This window comes from Gymnoscopelus microlampas (genome assembly GCF_963454915.1).
Source record: "Gymnoscopelus microlampas genome assembly, chromosome: 4".
Classification (NCBI taxonomy): domain Eukaryota; kingdom Metazoa; phylum Chordata; class Actinopteri; order Myctophiformes; family Myctophidae; genus Gymnoscopelus; species Gymnoscopelus microlampas.
Genome location: NC_139941.1, coordinates 52802967 through 52825716, shown reverse-complemented (window position 1 = coordinate 52825716; position 22750 = coordinate 52802967). Strand labels below are relative to the sequence as shown.

Genomic DNA, 22750 nt, shown 5'->3' with positions numbered 1-22750 from the left:
CTGATGCTCCCATGGCCACCTTGTTCTTCACTGACTCTGACATGGAGTCATCTGACAATACAAATATTATATTAATTATATTATAATATATTATATTAATTATATTATATTATATTAAGTTTATTATTACAGTAGATTAAAACACCTTGTCCTTCACTGACTCTGACATGGAATCATCTGTGTCATTTTAGATTTGAGCTATAACTATTATTTCATACTTGGACTATTCAAAAATAGCAGATCTGATATTTTTGAAAAATCATGTTTTTTTTGCAAATCTTTGAACATCCAGCCTAACCCTTGATGCTGAGTGTCAAGCAGGGAGGCACTGGGTCTCACTGATAGTCTTTAGTAAGACCCGGCCAGGGATTGAACTTCAACCTCTCAACCTTAGGGCAGACACTCTAACCACTAGACCATTACCATTGATATTAATGCAGCATTTATAAAAGTCCAGTTCCATCTCTCAGGACTGTTCTCATACTTTACAGTCACTTTCAGCCCCTTCACTCCAGCAGCTTCTGACCCTGATGTGGAAATTCTATAAATTCTATAAATGATTTAAACTTTTTTAATGTCTTTGTACCTGCAGCCATTAGTAAACAAAGATGATGTACCTCATCTAGACAAGATACCATGACCTTCTTATTAGAATGGTTACTTTTTTAGGATGTTTTAATGTATTTGTATTGATTTTGAGTAGAATAAAGTAGAGTACAGTAGAATACAGTAGAATACGACTAGAGTAGAGTACAGTAGAATGCAGTAGAATGCAGTAGAGTACAGTAGATTACAGTAGATTACAGTAGATTACAGTAACTGACCCCAGTCCATCTTGATAGGCGCGGTCAGGCTGGGATGTTCCACCATGCATGTGATCTTCTCTCCTGATCTGTAACACACACACACACACACACACACACACACACACACACACACACACACACACACACACACACACACACACACACACACACACACACACACACACACACACACACACACACACAGTGTGTGAAGCAACAACAATGTGGCAGTGGAAGACATTGCATGATCCCTCTGTGTGTGTGTGTGTGTGTGTGTGTGTGTGTGTGTGTGTGTGTGTGTGTGTGTGTGTGTGTGTGTGTGTGTGTGTGTGTGTGTGTGTGTGTGTGTGTGTGTGTGTGTGTGTGTGTGTGTGTGCGCGTGTGCGTGCGCGTGCGTGCGTGCGTGCATGTGACTTAATATTAGCCTACCAATTAATGGGCCATTTTCAGCAAGTGAGTAACACTTGTTTTATTTTAAAAATATAAACTGTATGTATAGGTGTCTATTAGGTGTGTATTTCTATGTATAGGTGTCTATTAGGTGTGTATTTCTATGTATAGGTGTCTGTTAGGTGTGTATTTCTAGGTATAGGTGTCTATTAGGTGTGTATTTCTAGGTATAGGTGTCTATTAGGTGTGTATTTCTATGTATAGGTGTCTGTTAGGTGTGTATTTCTATGTATAGGTGTCTGTTAGGTGTGTATTTCTATGTATAGGTGTCTGTTAGGTGTGTACCTGGGTGTGTACTCCAGGTAGGAGTGGTACTGGTAGTACCAGTCTCCATCAGACAGCTCGGCGGTAGAGGAGAGACCAGAGGTCAAAGGTTCTTGACCTATCCACCAGGTCACCAGGATCACTTGAGGATAGAAGTCGTAGCTGCTGCACCTCAGCATGTGAGTGTGTTCACCACGACGAGGGGGAGTCTCTGACTTCAGTCTCACTTTGGGCTCCACTGGATAAATAAGATTATTATTATTATTATTATTATTATTATTATTATTATTATTGTTATTATATAACCGTCATAGTAAAATGTCATTATCATTAATAATTGTACATCATCCAAATGATCCAGAAAGCTGCAACACACTTGGTCTTCAACCAGCCAAAATGTTCACGTTTCCCGGCTCTCCCCCGTTCTCCTCTCCCTCCATTGACTCCCAGTTGCTGCCCTCACAGAGTACAAAACACTGATGTTGGCCTACAAAGCAACCAAAGGTATGACACCCCCATATCTTCAAGCCTGATCCAACCCTACAAACCCTCACCCTCCACCATAGACTGCCCTCCACACATCCTAGACTCTTCTCTCTTCTCTAAAACACCCTGGACAACGCTCCACACATCCCAGACTCGTCTCCCTTCTGGCTCCCAAACGGTGGAACAAACTCCCCATTGCAGTCAGAACTGCAGACTCACTCCCAATCTACCACCATAATCTGAAGACTGTAGCACTAGACCTAGCCTTGATGACCTTGCAGTCTTATGCAAAGGTTAAAATGTAATTTAGATATCATGTTATGTAGACAGATGCCAGGTTCATTGTAGACCTGGCATCCTATAGTTTGGATAGTTTTAATGTATATATTATTTATTTGTATGATATTATACTGTTTAGACCAGTGGTTCTCAAACTTTTTCATGTCAAGGACCCCCAAAATGATATGTATTTGGCCACGGACCCCCATCGCAAAATATTTTGTTCCAGGGACCCCCCAGAAGCAAATATTTGACTTACAAATGTTGAATGATGAAATGAAAAATATGTATTCAAAGTTTTCACGATTTGTCAAAAATAGCAGATATGCAAGCTCATAGCGCGGCACTCGGTGCCGCGCTATGAACACTGATAAGAACCAGTATGCGCGCAACCAGTATGCGCTCAATGAAACCCATTCTGTCAGGTCTCACTATAGGATGCGCCTCACTAGCCAACACACAGAGGGGGTTGGGGTTAGAGGTTAGAGGGGGTTGGGGTGTGCTGAAACCAGCGCACCCCAAAACAACAGGTTGAGAATTGATTGTGTGAAACAATCACCTGTGCGTCCAGTCTCAATGTTGGTAAACAAATAAATGGTCTATTATTATTAATATTAAATCTGCTATTTCCACTGTGTGACAGCCTGTTAGGATACAGTTTGAATCAAGAGGATCTGAAATGTTTCTCAGCAGATAAAGAAATATGTAATAATTATTATATGATCAATATTAACACCATTAATCATCTCTGAATAGAATCATGTGATTTCATGTTATAGTTTATGAGGTGATGAGTGTTGAGTGCTGCTCTGAGATCAGCTCACCTCTCTTGTTCAGAACAGAGGAGTAGTAGAGCTCAATGTTGGGTTTGCAGACTACCTCTCGGTTTGCTCTCATCCTAGCCAGTTCTCTAGGATCTTTATTGAGGCGCTCTGCGTTCTTCACACCATACTCAGTGTATCCAACATACTGATCTACTCTACTGTCCCACCTGAGGATCTCATCACCATCGAAATTCAATGACTGTATGTACTGTATGTCCTTCAGCTCACTGGAGTTAAACACACAGCGGGCAGCAAAATAGTACACATATCCATCTGGAAATAGACAATTAAGAATGTCATTAATGTTCAGTTTTATTATCATCTGTATAATATCAACACTAGGCTAACTGCCCCCCATCGGCCAAATATGTCACTACATCAAGTCTAAAATAGGTTCAGGATGTGAAATCTGGCATTAAAATGTTTTGAATGTATATTGAATATCTTAAATACAATGAGATAGCAGTTAAGTAGAGGGGTGCACGATGCCGTGCGGGTCATATGCGCACGTTTTTATTAATTGATACATAAACGACCATGAAACAACAGTAACAATACTCCAGCCTTCAGTGGTGGAAAAAGTACTCAAATGTTTTACTTAAGTTAAAGTATCAATACTCTAATGTAGAAATACTCTGTTACAATTAAAAGTCCGGAATTCAAAATACTTGAGTAAAAGTATAAAAGTATTTGCCACAAAATTCCACCAAAAGTACTCATTTTACAAAATGTCCCATTTCAAGTTTTCAAATGTATACAAATCTTTTGAAAATAGCAGATCTACAAGCTCACAATGCATCACGCTTATCGGCTATTTTCAAATGGATGATATAGGCTGAAGTGGTTACGGTATGTTTTGTAATAATAATCAAAATCTACAAAGTAACTAGTAACTAAAGTTTTCAAATAATTGTAGTGGAGTAAAAGTACAATTTTGGCTCTGAGATGTAGTGGAGTAGAATTAAAAGTATTAGAAATTGGAAATACTCGAGTAAAGTACAAATACCTCAAAATTGTACTTAAGTACAGTACTTGAGTACATGTACTTAAAGACGTATACCAAAATCCATTTGAAAAAATTGCTTCTCACAGTTCTCAGGTAAAATATTGATGTGATTAAAATGCGATTAATTTCGATTAATTAATTACAAAGCCTCTAATTAATTAGATTAATTGTTATAATCGACTCCCAGCCCTAATGTGGTTGTGTGTGTGTGTGTGTGTGTGTGTGTGTGTGTGTGTGTATTCAACCGTGTTAGTTATTGTGTTCATAGTATTCATGTACCTTTCACTGGTGGTTTCTTCATGGCAGTGCGAGTGTCGTCCAGGTTGGCTTTGCAGAGCGCCTGCTGATTCAAAGCATAATCATAAGCTCCTGGCCAGTTGATATGATCTACAAACGGAGGCTGAGGCTCCACCCCCTTCCCTTTGTTGTAGTCTGCGTACACCAACACTTCACCATCCAGTGCAAACATGAACTCTTTATATGGGTCTTTAACTGTGTCTGAACAGCCAAGGAGTGTAATCTGCTCATGGAACACTGGAAATAAAACAAAGATGACATTAAATTCAACAACAAACTTCTTCACAGTGACAATAACACATAATCATCATGTTAAACAATCATGTTTGGTTCTTATATGAAGTGAAAGGTTGGATATTAAAAGTAGCTTCCTGTCAAACGTTTTATTCACGCTGAAACATGATGACGTCTCCACGCCCCGCCCACCGCAGTGTCCGCTCGTCGTGACCCGACGTCTCCGTCCCGTCCTTGATCAGCGTTTACCGTGCGCAGCGCCGAGCGGTAACTAAGTACATTTACTCAAGTACAATTTTTTTTACTTTACTTGAGTATTTAAATTTTTCAGTACTTTTACTCCACTACACAAACATTGTACTTTTACTCCAGTAGGCCTACTATTTGTAGATTTTGATTACTTATTACAAAACATACATTACCCACTTCAGCTCTATATATATTTTGGCCATTTGAAAATAGCAGATCTAGAAGTTCACAATGCGTTGCATAGTGATGCATTGTGAACTTGTAGATCTGCTATTTTCTAAAGATTTTTTATACATTTTAGATGATAAATTGTGAAACAGGACATTCTGCATAATGACTACTTCTACTTTTGGTACTTTAAGCATTTATTTTTTACCAATAAATAATAAATGATACTTTACAATAATAAATAAGTAAAATAAACCCAACACAGTGTAACATTTATTGAACAGTTAAAATAGTACATTATACATAGCAGCAGTTAGGGAGAGGTATAACATGTATAACCATAATAACCACGTGTGCAACACTCTTGTATGATGATATATAGAGATGTGAGGTTTCTGGAATCCCCAGGGTTCTATAATAGGCCCCTCCTCCTCCCTCTGCACAAAACCCTCATTTTCATGATGTATTATATTATATTCTCCATATTTCATGATGTCACAACGACAGTTCCTAACATCTGTTTTAATGTTTATGTATTTGGACCAACATTCAAGATTCAATATTGTATATACAGGTAGTGAAAGGACTGTGTGTGTGTGTGTGTGTGTGTGTGTGTGTGTGTGTGTGTGTGTGTGTGTGTGTGTGTGTGTGTGTGTGTGTGTGTGTGTGTGTGTGTGCGTGCGTGCGTGCGTGCGTGCGTGCGTGCGTGCGTGCGTGCGTGTGCGTGCGTGTGTGCATGTCATTTGTTTGTATTGTGCATTGTTCATATGTGGTTTTATAACAGTAGATATAAATATGTATAAATCATATAATAACATAGATATAATGTACTTACTTCCTGGGATCGCTTTGACATGAAGTACAGAGGAGAGGATGAGGAGGGTGGCTGTAATCTTCATCATCACTGATCAAAACTGAGCTGAATTTAATAGATGAGAATAAACAGATCAGAATAAACAGATTTTTACTGAAAGAGAACTTCTGGAGTCTGAAAGAGAATGAAGGAGGATCTGTTCTGTAGTTTAGAAGAATCAGCCAATCAGATTAAAGATATGATGTTACATCATCTGTTTCTGGAAGACGACAGTGGTGATTATTGCAAATAATCACGTATGGTAGCCTATATAGCTGCTGCTTATGCACCTTATGTCTCCACATGTACATACTGTACCTTATGCACCTTATGTCTAACCTTGTGTACATACTGTACCTTATGCACCTTATGTCTAACCTTGTGTACATACTGTACCTTATGCAAAAAGTAAAATATCTGGTCACTTCGGAAGAGAATACCCAAATAAAATGCTGGAGCACTCCACTGGTCTACCCTGCACATATGTATTATTATGCAGGGTGATAAGGGGGTGTGGTCTCTGAAGACCATATTCACACGGCGGCCATTTTGCTATTATGAAATGCCACCCCGTTTCTTCCATAGATATATATATAAAGGCTAGATGGCTCAAGGGGGCGGCGCAAGCGTAGCTCAAGCGCGGCCATCTTGCAACAGGCATTCATAACATTATGTCTATGGCCATGTACAATTGAAATAACCATAGCGTGCGCAATTTTCATCCGATTTTCAAACGTTTTTTAAACAACATTAAGTATGCAGTATCATAACTACATCTGTGGTGTTTACAACACACCAAACCGTTTGAAAATCGGATGAAAATTGAGCACGCTATGGTTATTTCAAAGTACATGCACCATAGACATAATGTTATGAATGACCGTCCCAAGATGGCCGCCATGTGGAAACGTCGTATACTCCATTGGCCAGCAGCGCGGGTGAGTCATCTAGCCTTTATATATATCTATGGTTTCTTCAATGCAAAATGCCAAAATGGCCGCCATGTGAATATTGTCTATTATTTCCAATTCCATAGTGTTAAATAATACCAGTCAGAGTTCCAGCTTGTGTCTCCCCCCCTCCAAAAAAATCTTGCCCCCCCTACTGACAGATATAATCACGTGTGTGTGTGTGTGTGTGTGTGTGTGTGTGTGTGTGTGTGTGTGTGTGTGTGTGTGTGTGTGTGTGTGTGTGTGTGTGTGTGTGTGTGTGTGTGTGTGTGTGTGTGTGTGTGTGTGAGTGAGTGAGTGAGTGAGTGAGTGAGTGAGTGTGTGTGTGTGTGTGTGTGTGTGTGTGTGTGTGTGTGTGTGTGTGTGTGTGTGTGTGTGTGTGTGTGTGTGTGTGTGTGTGTGTGTGTGTGTTGTGTGTGTTTGAAGCTTCTCACTGGAAACTCCCTAAACTTTTATTTCACTTCCTGATTCACTCAACAGCCAATCAGGATTATTGTTGTATTAAACATCATCGGTTACTAGAGAGAGAGGCATGTTGATGTGAAAAACCTGACAGACTGACTGTACATTTATTTATTAATTTATGTATTGTTTTATTTGACCCACTTTGACAATGTAAAAATCATGACAATAAGGACACTTTGAATCTGATCTATTCCATTTCACAGTGAAACTAGACGCGTCGCAATTCCGGGGAAATTGCAGAGTGTGGTTGCGCCGACGCGGTCGGGACTCCAGTAATACGCCGGGAGGAATACCGTCGGAGACTGCGCCAATTACATCGTGACGTCACTCCTGAGATCGCCTGCGTTTCATTTTGAGAGGATTGATCCCCCAAAAAGCATGTTTTTGCATCAAACGGTTACATTTCGAGCATTCGTGGCGCCCCCTATGGATCAAAGTAGAAATGCTTTTGGGGATTGGTTTAGTATACCACCCTCGACATGTGATTCAAATTTGGGATTGACCGGACGTCTTGTTCGTGATTTATGGCATTTTTGGTCAAACGGGCCCCTCCCGCTAACTTTGGAAGCCATTTACGGACGGACGGTACGGACTATCAAAATTCCGCTTGGATAGGTTTATCGCATGGGTCCATAGATCACGTGTACCGATTTGTGTGAGATTTGGAAAAAAATTGAAGGAAAAGGAGCAAAAAGTGTGTTTTGAAGAAAATTCAAAATGGCGGAAAATCTATCCTGACGCAAATGGGCGTGGCCTATATGGGAAGATGCGTCGTGACCCAAGGAATCCAGGGAAAAAGACATTTTGATTTTACGACCTACGGTTCAAGAGTTATAGGCCAAAAGGTAAAGGGGGCTGTTATAGCGCCACCATGTGGCCGACTGGTGTGATTATTTTCTTAATAATTTTTCAAAAAACTATTAACCTCCCCTCTAAGTTTTGTAACTGTAGCCCCTACGGTTTCCGAGAAAAAAATACTTGAATGGGAGTTTTTGCAATTCCCATTAAAGTGGATGGGGAAATTTAATGCACTAATAAATCAATATCAAAAAATCTATCCTGACGCAAATGGGCGTGGCCTATATGGGGAGATGCGTAGTGACCCAAGGAATCCAGGTGAAAAGAAATTTTGATTTTCGGACCTACGGTTCAAGAGTTACAGTCCAAAACGTAAAGGGGGCTGTTATAGCGCCACCATGAGGCCGAAAGGTGTGATATTTTTTTCAATAATTTCGGACAATATTATGAATTATCCCTCCAAATCTGATAACTGTAGCTCTTACGGTTTCTGAGAAAAAAATACTTGAATTTGAGTTTTTTCACTTTTCCATTAAAGTGGATGGGGACATTTAATGGCACTAATAAATTAATATCAATTAAACTATTCAACCAATCTCTTAGCCCTATACACGCGCACGATTCCCGATTTAGACGGTCATTTTGATATATGGCACAACATTAGGGGATAAAAACTGTGGGAGAAATAGCGGTTCGAAATATTGTTTATCTCAGTTTATCAATAACAATAGTCTGGTTGCCCTGTTGGGCAACCACACTAATGAGCACCAACAAGGGTTAAATAAAGCTTAGTTTAGGACTACTCAAGGACTTGTTGATCTAGGATTTATTTGAATTAGAGTTGTGTTGCAACACTTAATTTTAATTATTGCTTAACAAATCTGCGATAACATCCTTAACCTGTGATTAATGTGTGTGTGTGTGTGTGTGTGTGTGTGTGTGTGTGTGTGCGTGCGTGCGTGCGTGCGTGCGTGCGTGCGTGTGTGTGTGTGTGTCATTTGTTTGTATTGTGCATTGTTCATATTTGTTTTTATATAATAACAGTACATATAAATGTATATATTATACAATGATATAAATGTAATGTACTTACTTCCTGGGATGCTTTGAAATGAAGTACAGAGGAGAGGATGAGGAGGGTGGCTGTAATCTTTATCATCACTGATCAAAACTGAACTGAATTTAATAGATGAGAATAAACAGATGAGAATAAACAGATGAGAATAAACAGATGAGAATAAACAGATGAGAATAAACAGATGAGAATAAACAGATGTTTACTGAAAGAGAAGTTCGGGAGTCTGAAAGAGAATAAAGGAGGACTCGTTCTGTAGTTCAGAATAATCAGCCAATCAGATTAAAGATATGATGTTACATCATCTGTTTCCAGAAAGACGACAGTCTGGATTATTGCACATATCATGAACAGTATATAGCTGCTGCTTCATAAGTAATCAACAAACTATACTAAAAACTGGGCAAACATTGGCCAAATTGTCAATTTATGTAAGAAAGAGCAAAATCTTTGAAAATAGCTGATTTACAAGTTCTTTTAGAGCATGTGGATCTATTTATCTGTGCGAACTGAGTCAAACTAAATGTAACGCCTCAACTCCCACAATTCCAAGTGTTTTTCAGGGTGGGGGGTCCTGATTTCAAATATGATTATTTTGGGGAGTCCTCAGTTCAAATATGATATTTTTGGGGGGTCCTCAGTTCAAATCTGATTATTTGAGGGGGTCCCCAGTTCAAATATGATTATTTTATGGGGTCCCCAGTTCAAATATGATTATTTTGGGGGGTCCCCAGTTCAAATATGATTATTTTAGGGGGTCCCCAGTTCAAATATGATTATTTTGGGGGGTCCCCAGTTCAAATATGATTATTTTAGGGGGTCCCCAGTTCAAATATGATTATTTTGGGGGATCCCGAGTTCAAATAAGATTATTTTGGGGGGTCGCGGTCTGAAAAGGTTGAGAACCACTGCTGTACACAGCAGACTGCTCTGAGATGTGCCACCTGCAGAAGTTCTCTGACGACACAGCCATCGTCGGGTGTATTAAGGGGGGAGAGGAGGGGGAGTACAGGAAAGTGATGGAGTGAAGTGAAGAGGACTTTGTGGGCTGGAGCCAGCTGAACAAGCTACAGCCCAACGTCTCCAAGACCAAGGAGATCGTGATTGACTTTAGGAGAACCCGCCCCACCCCACAGCCAGTTTCCATCGGGGGGGGGTGGAGGTTGAGGTGGTCGAGTCCTATAAGTTCCTGGGAGTGCAGCTTGATCATAAACTGATCAGTAAACACAGACAGTCTCTACAAGAAGGGTCAGAGCAGGCTGTATTTCCTGAGGAGACTGGCCTCTTTTAACATCTGCAGGAAGCTCCTGCAGATGTTCTACCAGTCAGTGGTTTCCAGCGTGGTCTTCTATGCTGTGGTGTGTTGGGGAGGTAATGCCAGACAGAGAGACACAGTCAGACTGGACAGACTGATTAGGCGGACCGGCAAGGTTATAGGGACTGGGACTGAGCTTGAGTCAGTGGTGGCTATGGCAGAGAGGAGGACCCTGGCCAAGGCAGTGTCCATTCTGGATGATGCCAGCCACCCACTGCACACACAGCACTTCATGCACAGAAGAGCAATTTTAGTAATAGGCTCAGATCACTGCAGTGTAGCACGGACAGATTCAGGAACTCTTTTATTCCAAGGGCCATTAGGCTGTATAATGACGCACTAAGGGAGAGAGGGGGGAGGGGGAGGGGGTTGACCAGCTAATCTATATGTATTTGCTTTAGCTGTGTTCTCTTTTTAACTGTTTTTACCTAGGGTTTTTAACTGCTTATACTGATAGTTTTTTATTATTGCATTCATTCCCATTGGTGTAATGTTTTTTAAATGTTCACCATGTTCTTTTTTTATTGACATCTGTATGAATGTATTGCACTGGAGCTGTTGAGCAAAGCAAATTTCCTTGGGGAGTATTAATCTATCTATCTATCTATCTATCTATCTATCTATCTATCTATCTATCTATGAAAGTGGTTGAGTGCATGTGGCTTTTCTGCCTTTATTGATAGTATATAGCAGAGAATGACAGGAAACAGGGAGAGAGACAGTGACACACAGCAAAGGTAGTCGGACCCGCGACGAGCTGTCAGGCTATTAGAGCCTATATGTGGTATGCGCCTGGACCGCCAGGCCAGTAGGCGCCCCCGTGTTTGGGTTTTCTAAATACTGAACCGATGAAAAGCATCAGCAAGAGCTTGTGACTAGAAAACATAACCATTTAGGACAGGGGTCTTCAACAGGGGGTCCGGGACCCCTAGGGGGTCCTCAGAGTTACTACAAGGGGTCCGCCAAATCTTTGTGTGATATGACTTTTTTTTACCTTAACCACTTGAACCCTAGCATCCCTTTTCTAAGGAGAACTTTACCAAAAAATAGCAGATCTACAAGCTCACAACGTCTCGCGCTGCGAGACGTTGTGAGCTTGTAGATCGGCTATTTTCTGGCAAAGAGGTGTTTGGTGTAGAGGGAAAAAAGAGCAGACCAAGTAAACAAAAAAAGTTAAATCTGAAACACAATTGTATACAATATAGAGGGGGTCCCTGCTTCATCTCTCTCTCTCAGCTAGGGGGTCCTTGGCCTGAAAACGTTGAAGACCCCTGATTTAGGACACACAAGGTTTCCACCGGTCAGCGTGCCGTGACGATATGGTGGTCTGGTGCCCAATAAGGCATCTCTAGGCTCGGGTTAGCAGAAGGCCAGGGACCTATTATCACCACAGGGGGCCAGAGACACAGAGACCCAGAGAGACCGGGTGGAATGGAGCTGTAGGGTGCAATCCAGGGCATCGCGTGCAGGTTTCTCCTGGGATCTCCCTGTCTGGGTCTGACCTGCAGACCCTTGGACATTTGACAAAGGCAATTAGGAAGTCACTTAGGCCGTCAGTTTGTGCTCCTGAGGGGAACAGAGCCATTCAGCCATTCGGTGAAGCTTCATTGCAATAGCCGACACGTTTCACAGTTTTAGCTCTCCTTCTGCAGCCATTACTTCTAAATTGTGGCGCTCTCAAACAATAGTTACGTCTTCTTTCACCCCCCCCCCCCACATTAAAACCTGGGAGCTGACCAGTACAACCACAGTCTTATAGGCTACTGTTGGCCACTGAGCAGCTCCACTGTAGCAGTCGGGGGTTCAGTGCCTTGCTCATAGGGCACTTCAGTGGTGTTGGGGGAGGGGTAAGTGGTGGCCATTCACTTTCCCGCCCAAATTTTTCCTGTCAGTCCGGGGAACCTTTAGGCAACCGCTACCCCAAAAAAATACTTTAGTGAGTCCTTGACTGGTAAAGCCTATCGAGCATTCGGGGCTATCGAGCATTCATTTGGTTCCATTTGAATACTCTCAGAGTTATGAGGGTCCTTGAATGCCACCCTCTGGAAAAGGGAACTACAGTCAAAGATGGTTGATTTATAAATGGTACACAAATCCAACAAACGGTCTTCTAAGTGGGCGGTGTTTGATGGTAGAATCTGACGATTGGGTCCAATATTTAGTTCAGTGACCGGGGGTTTAAAGAATAGTTCAGAAGCTGTGTTCACGTTCACTCTTCCATTTGAACTAATAGACTCCAACCTGCTTCCGGTCCTAAAAAGGCCGCCTACTTCACGCAGATATGGGAAGTAAACCGGAGTTGGCATGTCTTTATGTTTTTGTTTTTCTTGACTACAGTCATGCACAGAGCCCAAACACATAGAAATAAATAGGTAGACACCTCATTGTCCACGTCAACACAGCAAAGGCCCGGTGGTCACTCGTCCTTACTGTGCTAGACCGTGTAGTCCAGTGGAGATCTGAGTGACCTGGAATCACCCCCCCTGCTGGTCACTAGAGAGAACGCAGGTAACTCCTTGTCTGGCTGGTCCATCATGGCACTTGGATGTCGTGACTGTTAACTTTGCGTGCTGCACCACACATGCTCAAAGTAATCTGTTATTCTTTACCAAGCTCCTATAGTTCAATGTATACCATGGGCTCCATGGACTAGAACTAAGCGAGGGACAAAGGGACCGATCGGAACAGAGGGGTTGATGGGTTGGCCATGAGGACCCATGGGGGAACTGGCTTTCTGGAGCTGTTTCTGTTAATCACAAAGAGTCACACACGCGGCACAGGCATTCATGTGTTCATGCATACATACCGTCTCTGTCAGGAGGAAACCACGTACGGTATGTCCCCAAACTGTATGTCCCAAAAATGTGTGTGTGGGGGGGAGGGGAGGGGGGAGGGGGGAGGGGGGGGGGGGACCTGTGTTCCGAACCCCACAGACAGACTTAAAGGTAGGGTAAGTGATTTTCTTTGGTTAAAATAAGTGTTAAATAGCTCTATATTCTGATAGTCCTCACTGCTATAGAGTGTTTGTTCAGTAACAGGAGTCTCCATGTCTCTCCAGCTCTTTATTAAACAGGAAATATGCATTTTCAGTTCAGTTTAGGTTTCAATTCCAATTTTATCCAATCATGATAGAGAACTCAAGATATACATTAAACAAGTGACATTAGAAGTGATGACACTAAGAAATTAGCAGACAAAATTGGAACTGGAACACTATAAAAAAATAAGCTGATAAATGGGATTGGCTGAGATTTTGTCACCTACCAGAAAATGTATTTCCTGTTTATTAAAGGGCTGGAGAGACAGGGAGACTCCTGTTACTGAACAAACACTCTATAGCAATGATTACAAATATCACTTACCCTACCTTTAACCACTTTCACTTTAAACATTTTCAAAAATAGCAAAGATAGCAGATCTACAAGGTCGCAAGCACGTCGCATCACGGCACGTTGTGAGCTTGATTGGCAATTTTTTGCTACTTTTGTATTACGCTGTATAGGACGTAAGGCATTAATAATTTGTGGGAAAAAAATAGAACTAAATACAGAGATACAAGGTTCTGCTAAACAGCGATGATACACATCGTTTCTGTCGGGTGGAAACCTCATATGTCTAAAAATTTTACTTTTCAGGATTCAAATTCAAAAATAGCTAAAATAGCAGATCTACAACCTCGAAACGTGTCGCTTCGCACCGCGTTTCGAGCTTGTAGATCTGCTATTTTTGATGCTTCTGTGTGACGCTGCAGTATATAATCAAGTAGGGCGTTAATTTACAAAAAGTTAAAATATGGAGATAAGAGCAGACCTAACCCTTCAACAGGGGGTCCGGGACCCCTAGGGGGTCGTCAGAGTTACTACAGTGGGTCCGCCAAATCTTTGTGTGATATGATTTTTCTTTTTACCTTAACCACTTGAACCCTAGCATCCCTATTCTGAGGAGAACTTTAGACAAAAATAGCAGATCTACAAGCTCACAACGCCTCGGCGTTGTGAGCTTGTAGATCTGCTATTTTTGGCAAAGAGGTATAGGTGTAGAGGGGAAAAAAGAGCAGACCAAGTAAACAAAAAAAGTATAATCTGAAACATAATTTTATACAATATAGAGGGGGTCCCTGCTTCATCTCTCCCTCAGCTAGGGGGTCCTTGGCCTGAAAACGTTGAAGACCCCTGGATAAGAGGTTTCTGCACCGACAGTGACGATAATTGAAGTCTTGAGTCATGGGTTTGTGTGTGTTCCCCTGTGTGATCCTGTGTGATCCTGTGTGATCCTGTGTGACCACACGCAGGCTCACAGGACGGCCCCATCATGTCCTTTGATAAATGCCCACAATGGCCTACTTGTTGTTATGACAGTGATGTCATCATTTGGCTCCTGTTCAAGAATAACTGTGACTTACTTTGATTATGAGAACTTTGTACAGTAATCTATTCAGGGGTTTTTACGTAAACCAGTGTTTCTCAAATGGGGGCTACTTGTACCCCTAGGGCAGGGGTCTTCAAGGGTTTTTCAGGCCAAGGACCCCTTAGCTGAAAGTTAGATGAAGCAGGGACCCCCCCACACACACACACACACACACACACACACACACACACAAAATATTGTACACAATATTGTGTTGCAGATTCAACTTTTTCATTTCATAGATTAAATTAAATTAAATTAAATTAAATGGTGCAATTCTATAGCGCCTTTATCCAAGGTGCTTTACAATGATTGTGCATTGCATTCCCCCATTCACACACACATTTACACCAGAGAAATGGCAGAGGAAACCATGCACGGCACCAACCTGCTCATCAGCAATTAGGGGTTCAGCGTCTTGCTCAAGAACACTTTGACATTAACTCTGGGGGGAGCCCGGAACCTAACTGCACTCTACCCCATAGCCACTGCCACCCTATAGTTTCATAGACTTGTTTGACAGCACTATCATCAGTGTTGTGGGTTAGGGTTTTAAACTTGACCGTATTTGGTCTGCTCTTTCTTCCCTCTACACCAAAGCAGAGAATAGCTGATGTGCGAGGCGTTGTGAGCTTGTAGATCTGCTATTTTTGCAAAGCGACATGTTTTGAGCTTGTAGATCTGCTACTTTTGCTATTTTTGAATTTGAATCCTGAAAAGTAACAGTTTCGGACATATGAGGTTTCCAACCGACAGAGACGATATACAGCACCATAGGGTTTTCAGAAAACTGTAAGGATTTTTTTAATCGACCTCGGGTCATTCCTAACCATATAGTCTCTCTCAAAAGACATCAAAGATCAGTAAATATACTGTATTCAATTGTTTTGTATGATTCATTTTATTATTCATTTTCAATATTTTACATACACACAGAAAAAATCTCTTAAACATTTAAATTACATTATAAAGACACAGTTATAAGTAGAGTGAGTGTTAGCATTGTGTTGTGATCTTGTAGATCTGCTATGTTGGGCTAATGTTCCACTCAGAGTAGGGATGCTAGGGTTCAAGTGGTTAATGTAAAAAAAGAAAGAAAAAAAAAGGGTTCCTATCACACAAAGATTTGGCAGCCCCCTTGTAGTAACTCTGAGGACCCCCTATGGGTCCCGACCCCCTGTTGAAGACCCCTGATCTCGTAGGTTCTAGAGCCTGGGGGTAATGGTTATCCGGTAGGGGTGAGGCTTCATGGTGAGTCCAAAGTCAGTGGTGAGGTCCAGGACCTGTCCGGGGACGTTGTGGACGTGCAGGCCGTGGAGCAGCGTGGTGATGAACACGAACATCTCCAGGCGAGCGAACACGTCGCCGAGGCACCGTCTCTTCCCCACGCCGAAGATCAGAACCTTCTCTGTCAGCTCCTTGTTGACGAGGCCCGACGTGTCCAAGAAGCGCTCTGGACGAAACATGTCCGGATCCTCCCACAGGTCCCTGGGTGATGAGGTAAAGAACAAGAGGATTAATGAACCAATGAGAGAACAATTAGAGGTACAAAACAGATTTAAAAAAGCCACTGTTTCTTTTTTTTTCAAGGACCCCCAGTCTGGTATGTATTAGGCCACGGACCCCATAACTCTGAAAGTGTACATATGGCATTTGTACCCTCTCAGAGTTACAGGCCTGTAATGGTCAGCTTGGTTCCAATCCATCAATCATTTAGCTATAGGGAGACCCTCAAGGACCCCTGGGGGATCCAAGACCCCACTTTGAGAACCAGTGAATTAATTAATTAATTAATTAAGTGAAGAGAAAAAGAAAAGACACAACGGAGAGAAAAAAAAACATATTTAGAATAAACACAAGGAAAAGAGGTTTCTTGATAAATCATCATGGTTACTCACACATCATGGTTGACCTGATACTGATTGATGAAGACACAGGTGTCTTTAGGGATGAAGAATCCGTTCAGAATGACGTCTGTTGTGGTGCTGTGGTTGTTAAAAGGAGAGAAGATGGAGGGTTTAAAGGCGATGTGGTTGTTGGAACCACAGAACCTTTAAAAGGGACATAGACATGTCTTACCAGTGAGGTATGTTAAAAGGGACATAGATATTTCTTACCAGTGAGGTATGGTGAAAGGGACGTAGGAGGCGTGTCTTACCAGTGAGGTATGGTGAAAGGGACGTAGGAGGCGTGTCGGAACACCTCGTATAAGAAAGCCTCAGTGAAAGGCATCTTAGGCTTGTCTGCAAACCTGGGTAGTCTGGACGAGCCGATGTGTTCATCTACATCAAAGACAGACAAAACGACAGTGTTGAACTTCAATAAGTTATATTTCTTATAAATAGATAGATATAGATAACTATTTTATCTTATCGTATCTTATCTTATCTTATTTTATCACACTGGGAACCGCCACCATCAGACCCATTCAAACTTAGGGTGTACAGAGCACAGACTACACAGAGGTGCACACCATGCATTATGATACAGTACCTATCTCCTGGTGCATTATGATACAGTACCTATCTCCTGGTGCATTATGATACAGTACCTATCTCCTGGTGCATTATGATACAGTACCTATCTCCTGGTGTATTATGATACAGTACCTATCTCCTGGTGTATTATGATACAGTACCTATCTCCTGGTGTATTATGATACAGTACCTATCTCCTGGTGTAATATGAATGATACAGTACCTATCTCCTGGTGTAATATGAATGATACAGTACCTATCTCCTGGTGTAATATGAATGATACAGTACCTATCTCCTGGTGTAATATGAATGATACAGTACCTATCTCCTGGTGTAATATGAATGATACAGTACCTATCTCCTGGTGTAATATGAATGATACAGTACCTATCTCCTGGTGTAATATGAATGATACAGTACCTATCTCCTGGTGTAATATGAATGATACAGTACCTATCTCCTGGTGTATCTTGCCCTGGATCTCAGGAAACTTGATGAGGTACAACAGGCTCCACTGTAAGCCAGCGATAATGGTGTCGAATCCTGATTGGGAATAAAGCATGACGACACCACCATGGTCAACAGCAATTAGTTAAAGCAGTGGTGTGTATATTTGTTAGTTGGACAAGTCTGGACTAAAATAACATTAATAGTTAATAGTTGTCATTACACACGCCTCCATGCACATAGCGAAAATAACTGTTTGGACATTTGGACAATAATGACAAAAATAGGGGCCATCAGGTTGGCTCCAATTATGTCCAGGATAGTGTAAAGTGGTAGAGATGTGAGTAACCTGCTCCAAATATGTCCAGGACAGTGTGGATGATCTGAGAGTTGGACAGCAGAGCGTTGTCCTCTGGGTCCAGGTGTCTGTCCTCACACAGAGCGATCAGGGCATCAGTGATGTCCCGGGTGCAGTTCTGGAAGTACAAATAATATACAGTATTGTATAAGTACACACACATGACATGCACCCACTCACTCACTCACTCACACAAGCGCTGTAATGGATATTTTAGAATGCCCACCTGTTCTAAAATCATTTCTGTACTACTATCTAACTGTATTTGAACCATGGAGGTTTAAACTCACAGCAGGGGTCTTTTCACAGCTCCTGTTGCTGTCATTAAGCAACAACTGTTCCACTGTCTATTTACACACTATTCTCTTTCTAGCTGGTTCAGCAATACCATTGATGTTGTCTATAAGACGTTAGGGGTGTGCCGATATATCGTCCCACGATATATCGCGATACGTTTTCGTGACGATATGTATCGCTTTGGGGAAAAAAATATATCGTTTTTTTTTTTTACAATCATTATAACCAGGCATGCAAACAACCCCGAGGTGAAAAGGGTGACAACATGTTGTTTTTTTCGGGTCAGGTGTCACACTATTGCCCTATTTGGATTGAAAACGGCTATTGTAGCTGAAAAGCTATAAGTTTGCATGTCTGAATAATGCAAAAACAGAATTATTTGTTTGCATTTACTTTTTTCCTCCCCCATATATTTTCATAATAAAAAAAGTGCGTATCGTATCGATATCGTATCGAAGTTGTGAGCCAAATATCGTATCGTATCGTTTGGTGAAATTAGTGTATCGGCACACCCCTAAAAAGTGTAACATGTCTGTACATAGAATATGACCATTCAAGGACAGCATCTCAGGTAAAGTGGACACTATAAGAACGATCTGAGACGGGTGCTCAGGAGGCTTGTGCCCCGAGGGGCTGTTGGTCAGGCCAGGAGGCCTGGCTATACTGATCTGTGTATGCTGCTGCTCTGCTGAAAACTTCCTAATAAATGGTCTTCACCTGACTGGAATATAATATTTTCCATAATAGCACGCGCACGTGCTTTGCAAAAAAAGAACAATCTATATAAAGAATCAGGGGGGTGGGGTGGGGTGGGGGGTGGGGCAGAGAAGAGAAGAGAGGAACCATTGATGCTAAGCTAGAGAACGGCGCGTGTCTTCCAGCAGAACGATAATTCCTAATTAGAGTGCGTGCGAACATTTTAGCCACCCTGCGCAAGAACAAAAGCTCCTTCCCGGGACTCGTTTGTCATATTTTTGGCTACAACGACGTGCACAGCATCCATTGTATGCGTGTAGCGTCAGATTAAAGAATGGACAGCGAATCAGTGGAGCCAGAGAACAACACTTAGAGACACGCCATCCATCCAGAGCATGAGCCATTTCAGGACATTTTATGACCCTGTTCTCTCTGAGTAGACTGGAGCCCCGACCCCATTCTGGACAGTCCTCGAACCACCCATCACCCAGGTTTTGACCCATATTCATAAAAAAGATATAAAATGATCCAATCGGTATGAAAGACTTAGATTAGATTAAAGTTTCCATTTGCGGACATTTAACTTATAAGCAAACACATTGAAATAATCAATCACAATGTTTGGATAGATTCAAATATAAACTAATTCTTATTTTTTTATTTAACCACTGATTGTTTTAATGAAAAAAATGCAGATTATGATATGACATGTTGTTAGCTTGTTGTGGCATTATGATAGTGACACATTATGAGCACTCTTGAAAATTTCACCCATGTCTTTCCACCTGTAAACCTGTGATGTGACAATGAAGATGTATTCTGAAATTGTGAATTGTGAATTGTGCTTTGTATCCGTGTAGCTGTGTGTGTGTGTGTGTGTGTGTGTGTGTGTGTGTGTGTGTGTGTGTGTGTGTGTGTGTGTGTGTGTGTGTGTGTGTGTGTGTGTGTGTGCGTGCGCCGGCCACCCTAACCTTATCAAAAGTGTGGATGTGCTCCTCGATGCTCCTCTCCATGAAGCCGTTCATCCTGTGAATGTGCTCCACCATCTTCCTCAGCGACGGACTGGGGAAGTAGCGGAACACGGGGAAGAAGTCGGCCAGGTTCCCGGCGGCGAAGATCCTGAGCACCTCGTTGTTGATGTGAACGATGGCGAGGAACTCCTCATCGTCGTACTGGTACCTTTTCCCAAAACACAGGGCGCAGATGACGTTGGCCACCGAGGTGACCAGAGGAACCGCGGGATCGAAACCGGCTGTAGTGTCTTGGCCTTTCTCTGGCGTCGTTTCCCCTTCGGCCGCCCGTTGCCGAAACGCCTCCACCATCTTTGCCGCCTCGGCGCACACGTGCTCCTCCAGCAGACAGGTGGCGCCGGATCCCCCGCTGGCCTCGGTCTGGGAGAAAGAGCTGAGGGCGTTCTTGCACAGCTTCTTGTGGAGTGTCCATGCCGGTCCGTACTTCTCGCTGAAGGTCATGCTGGTCCCGTTGGCCACGGCCGAGAACGTGAAGAGGTCGGGGCGTCCGGCGAAGGCCTCGCCCTGGCGGAGCAACGCCCGCCTGATGGTGCCGTATCCGCTCAGGACGACCACGGTCAGAGAGCCCAGACGGATCTGGAATGTCACGTACATGATGGATGTGAAAGCCAATCAGAAACAGCTCTACTGTCACATCACTGGTTTACAGGTGTAAACAAACAGCTTTACTGTCACATCATTGGTTTACAGGTGTAAACAAACAGCTTTACTGTCACATCACTGGTTTACAGGTGTAAACAAAAGATAATTTACATAATTTGTAGTTTTTGTAGGAAGGTGGAAGAAGAATAGATAGAAAGAAGAGCAGGGATAACAGGATAGAAACAGGTCAGGTAATCAAATGCTCCTAGTAGAGTGAAGAGAAATAAATATACATATACTTTAGGCATGTAATGATTCATTCAATTCACGATACGATTCAAATCATGAGGTTCACTATACGATTTTTCACGATTTTTTAAACACAAAATTCTTTTTTTTTTCTCTCTTACACAAATCCAGTTTTTTCTTCTCTCTCTCTTTTTTTCTTTTTCTTTTTTTTTTTACAATAATGTGTTTTCTCTTATCCTCTTCTCAATACAGTAGCAAATGTCTGAAAACTTCTCTTACAAAGATCCTGTATTTTCTTCTCTTTTTAACGCTCCCTCTGCTGTTTGCATCGCGATACATTTTTATTAAATTGATTTGAATTGTCACCAGTTTGAATAGATTTTAATCGATTTATGATAAATCGTTACATGCCTAATATACATATACTTATACTTATACTTATACTTATACTTATACTTATACAGGCAGTCAAATATGCCAGACATTTATGAGAAAGGCAATGGCAGGAGCCTGAGGCAGTTATAAAGCAGCATATATAGTAATATAATAATGTACAGGATAATGCACTGCTGTGCATTATAAAAGGTTACACCTGAGGTTACAAAGTAGCAGCGAGGAAGGAGAGCAGCAATGAATGAAAGAGAGAAAGAAATCATTGTTTTCTCACCTTGAAGACATCACCATACTCCAGTCTCATGCGGGTCAGAGAAAGGTGGATCTGGTCTCCCATTTGTAGCAGGTTTCCTACCAGGGGCCAGGGCCTGGGCCCTGGGGGGGGCGGGTAATTCATGTGGTCCTGCTGCTGCCTGTGGTAGCGGTACTTGAGGCCCTTTCGGCCCCTCAGGGCCACCAGGAGGAGGGTGACCACGCACAGAGCCACCGTGAGACCGGACAGGGAGACACAGGGGCTTTCCTGGATGGGGAGAATCCTAAATGTCAGTCTCATCGTCATCATGCTGGAGCACTGTGGAGGCTGAGCAGAGATAGACAGACACACAAACAGCAAGACAGAGAGTGTGAGAGAGAAATAGAGACAGAGTGGGACCAAAAGAACGAGAGAGAGTGAAAGAGAGATAAAGACAGACTGTACTTTGCAAGGTCAGAACTCTCTAATCTGACATGATGACATATCCATGTATTCTGTAAGAGCAACAACATTCAATCTACAGTGAGAAACATTGTGAGGAAATAAACAAATCTTTACATTTTCATAATTTAAAACATCATTTTGTCTATCTCTACAAAAGAAGCAAAAGGGAGAGTTCTACAGCATCAAGTATAAACGTATAAAAAGTAGTATAGAAATAATAATAACCTTATTATTAGCGTGTAGAGTGAATATTAATTAGACAAAGAGCAGTATGGAACAGAGCAGGTTACTCACCAGAGACAGAGCTGTGTGTGAACTGGTTGTATGTGGGTGTCTAGTCAGTGGAGAGAAGATGAGCTCTTCAGTTCAGCTCTGCCACCTGCAAAGGGTTCGATACTGCCTTTGTCTTTGTACAAAAAGCCCCAAAACTTGGCTCAGGGCATGTAGGGAACCGGTCCCAGAAGATACCGACTATGGAACCGAATGGAACCGAACCGTTAGGACCGACTGACTGAGGGAAGATCAGAACTGTTCATTCAGCTGATATTTAGTCTTTTTTTTCTCTTTCTTTTTTTTTTTTGTGCAAAGAGGCCACT

At 42.0% G+C, this 22750-nt stretch overlaps 2 protein-coding genes across 2 annotated transcripts; both read right to left on the bottom strand.

Annotated features, from left to right (window-relative positions):
- Positions 1–293: 293 nt before the first annotated feature.
- Positions 294–9410, bottom strand: LOC311043221 (HLA class II histocompatibility antigen, DQ beta 1 chain-like; the record flags this gene model as incomplete). Its single annotated transcript, XM_084054398.1, has 6 exons — positions 9223–9410; positions 5899–5982; positions 4395–4649; positions 3110–3382; positions 1581–1758; positions 294–306 (listed from the first exon to the last, which is right to left on the bottom strand). The coding sequence occupies exons 2-6, from the start codon at positions 5963–5965 to the stop codon at positions 294–296; spliced, it is 786 nt and encodes a 261-aa protein (XP_083910524.1). The 5' UTR covers positions 5966–5982; positions 9223–9410.
- Positions 9411–16131: 6721 nt separating this feature from the next.
- Positions 16132–22010, bottom strand: cyp1d1 (cytochrome P450, family 1, subfamily D, polypeptide 1; the record flags this gene model as incomplete). The annotated part of the gene is made up of 7 exons (XM_084054618.1): positions 16132–16414; positions 16825–16911; positions 17085–17208; positions 17858–17947; positions 18201–18327; positions 20174–20809; positions 21732–22010. 7 exons carry the CDS (start codon positions 22008–22010, stop codon positions 16132–16134), a joined length of 1626 nt encoding a protein of 541 aa, XP_083910744.1.
- Between the last annotated feature and the right edge of the window lie 740 nt (positions 22011–22750).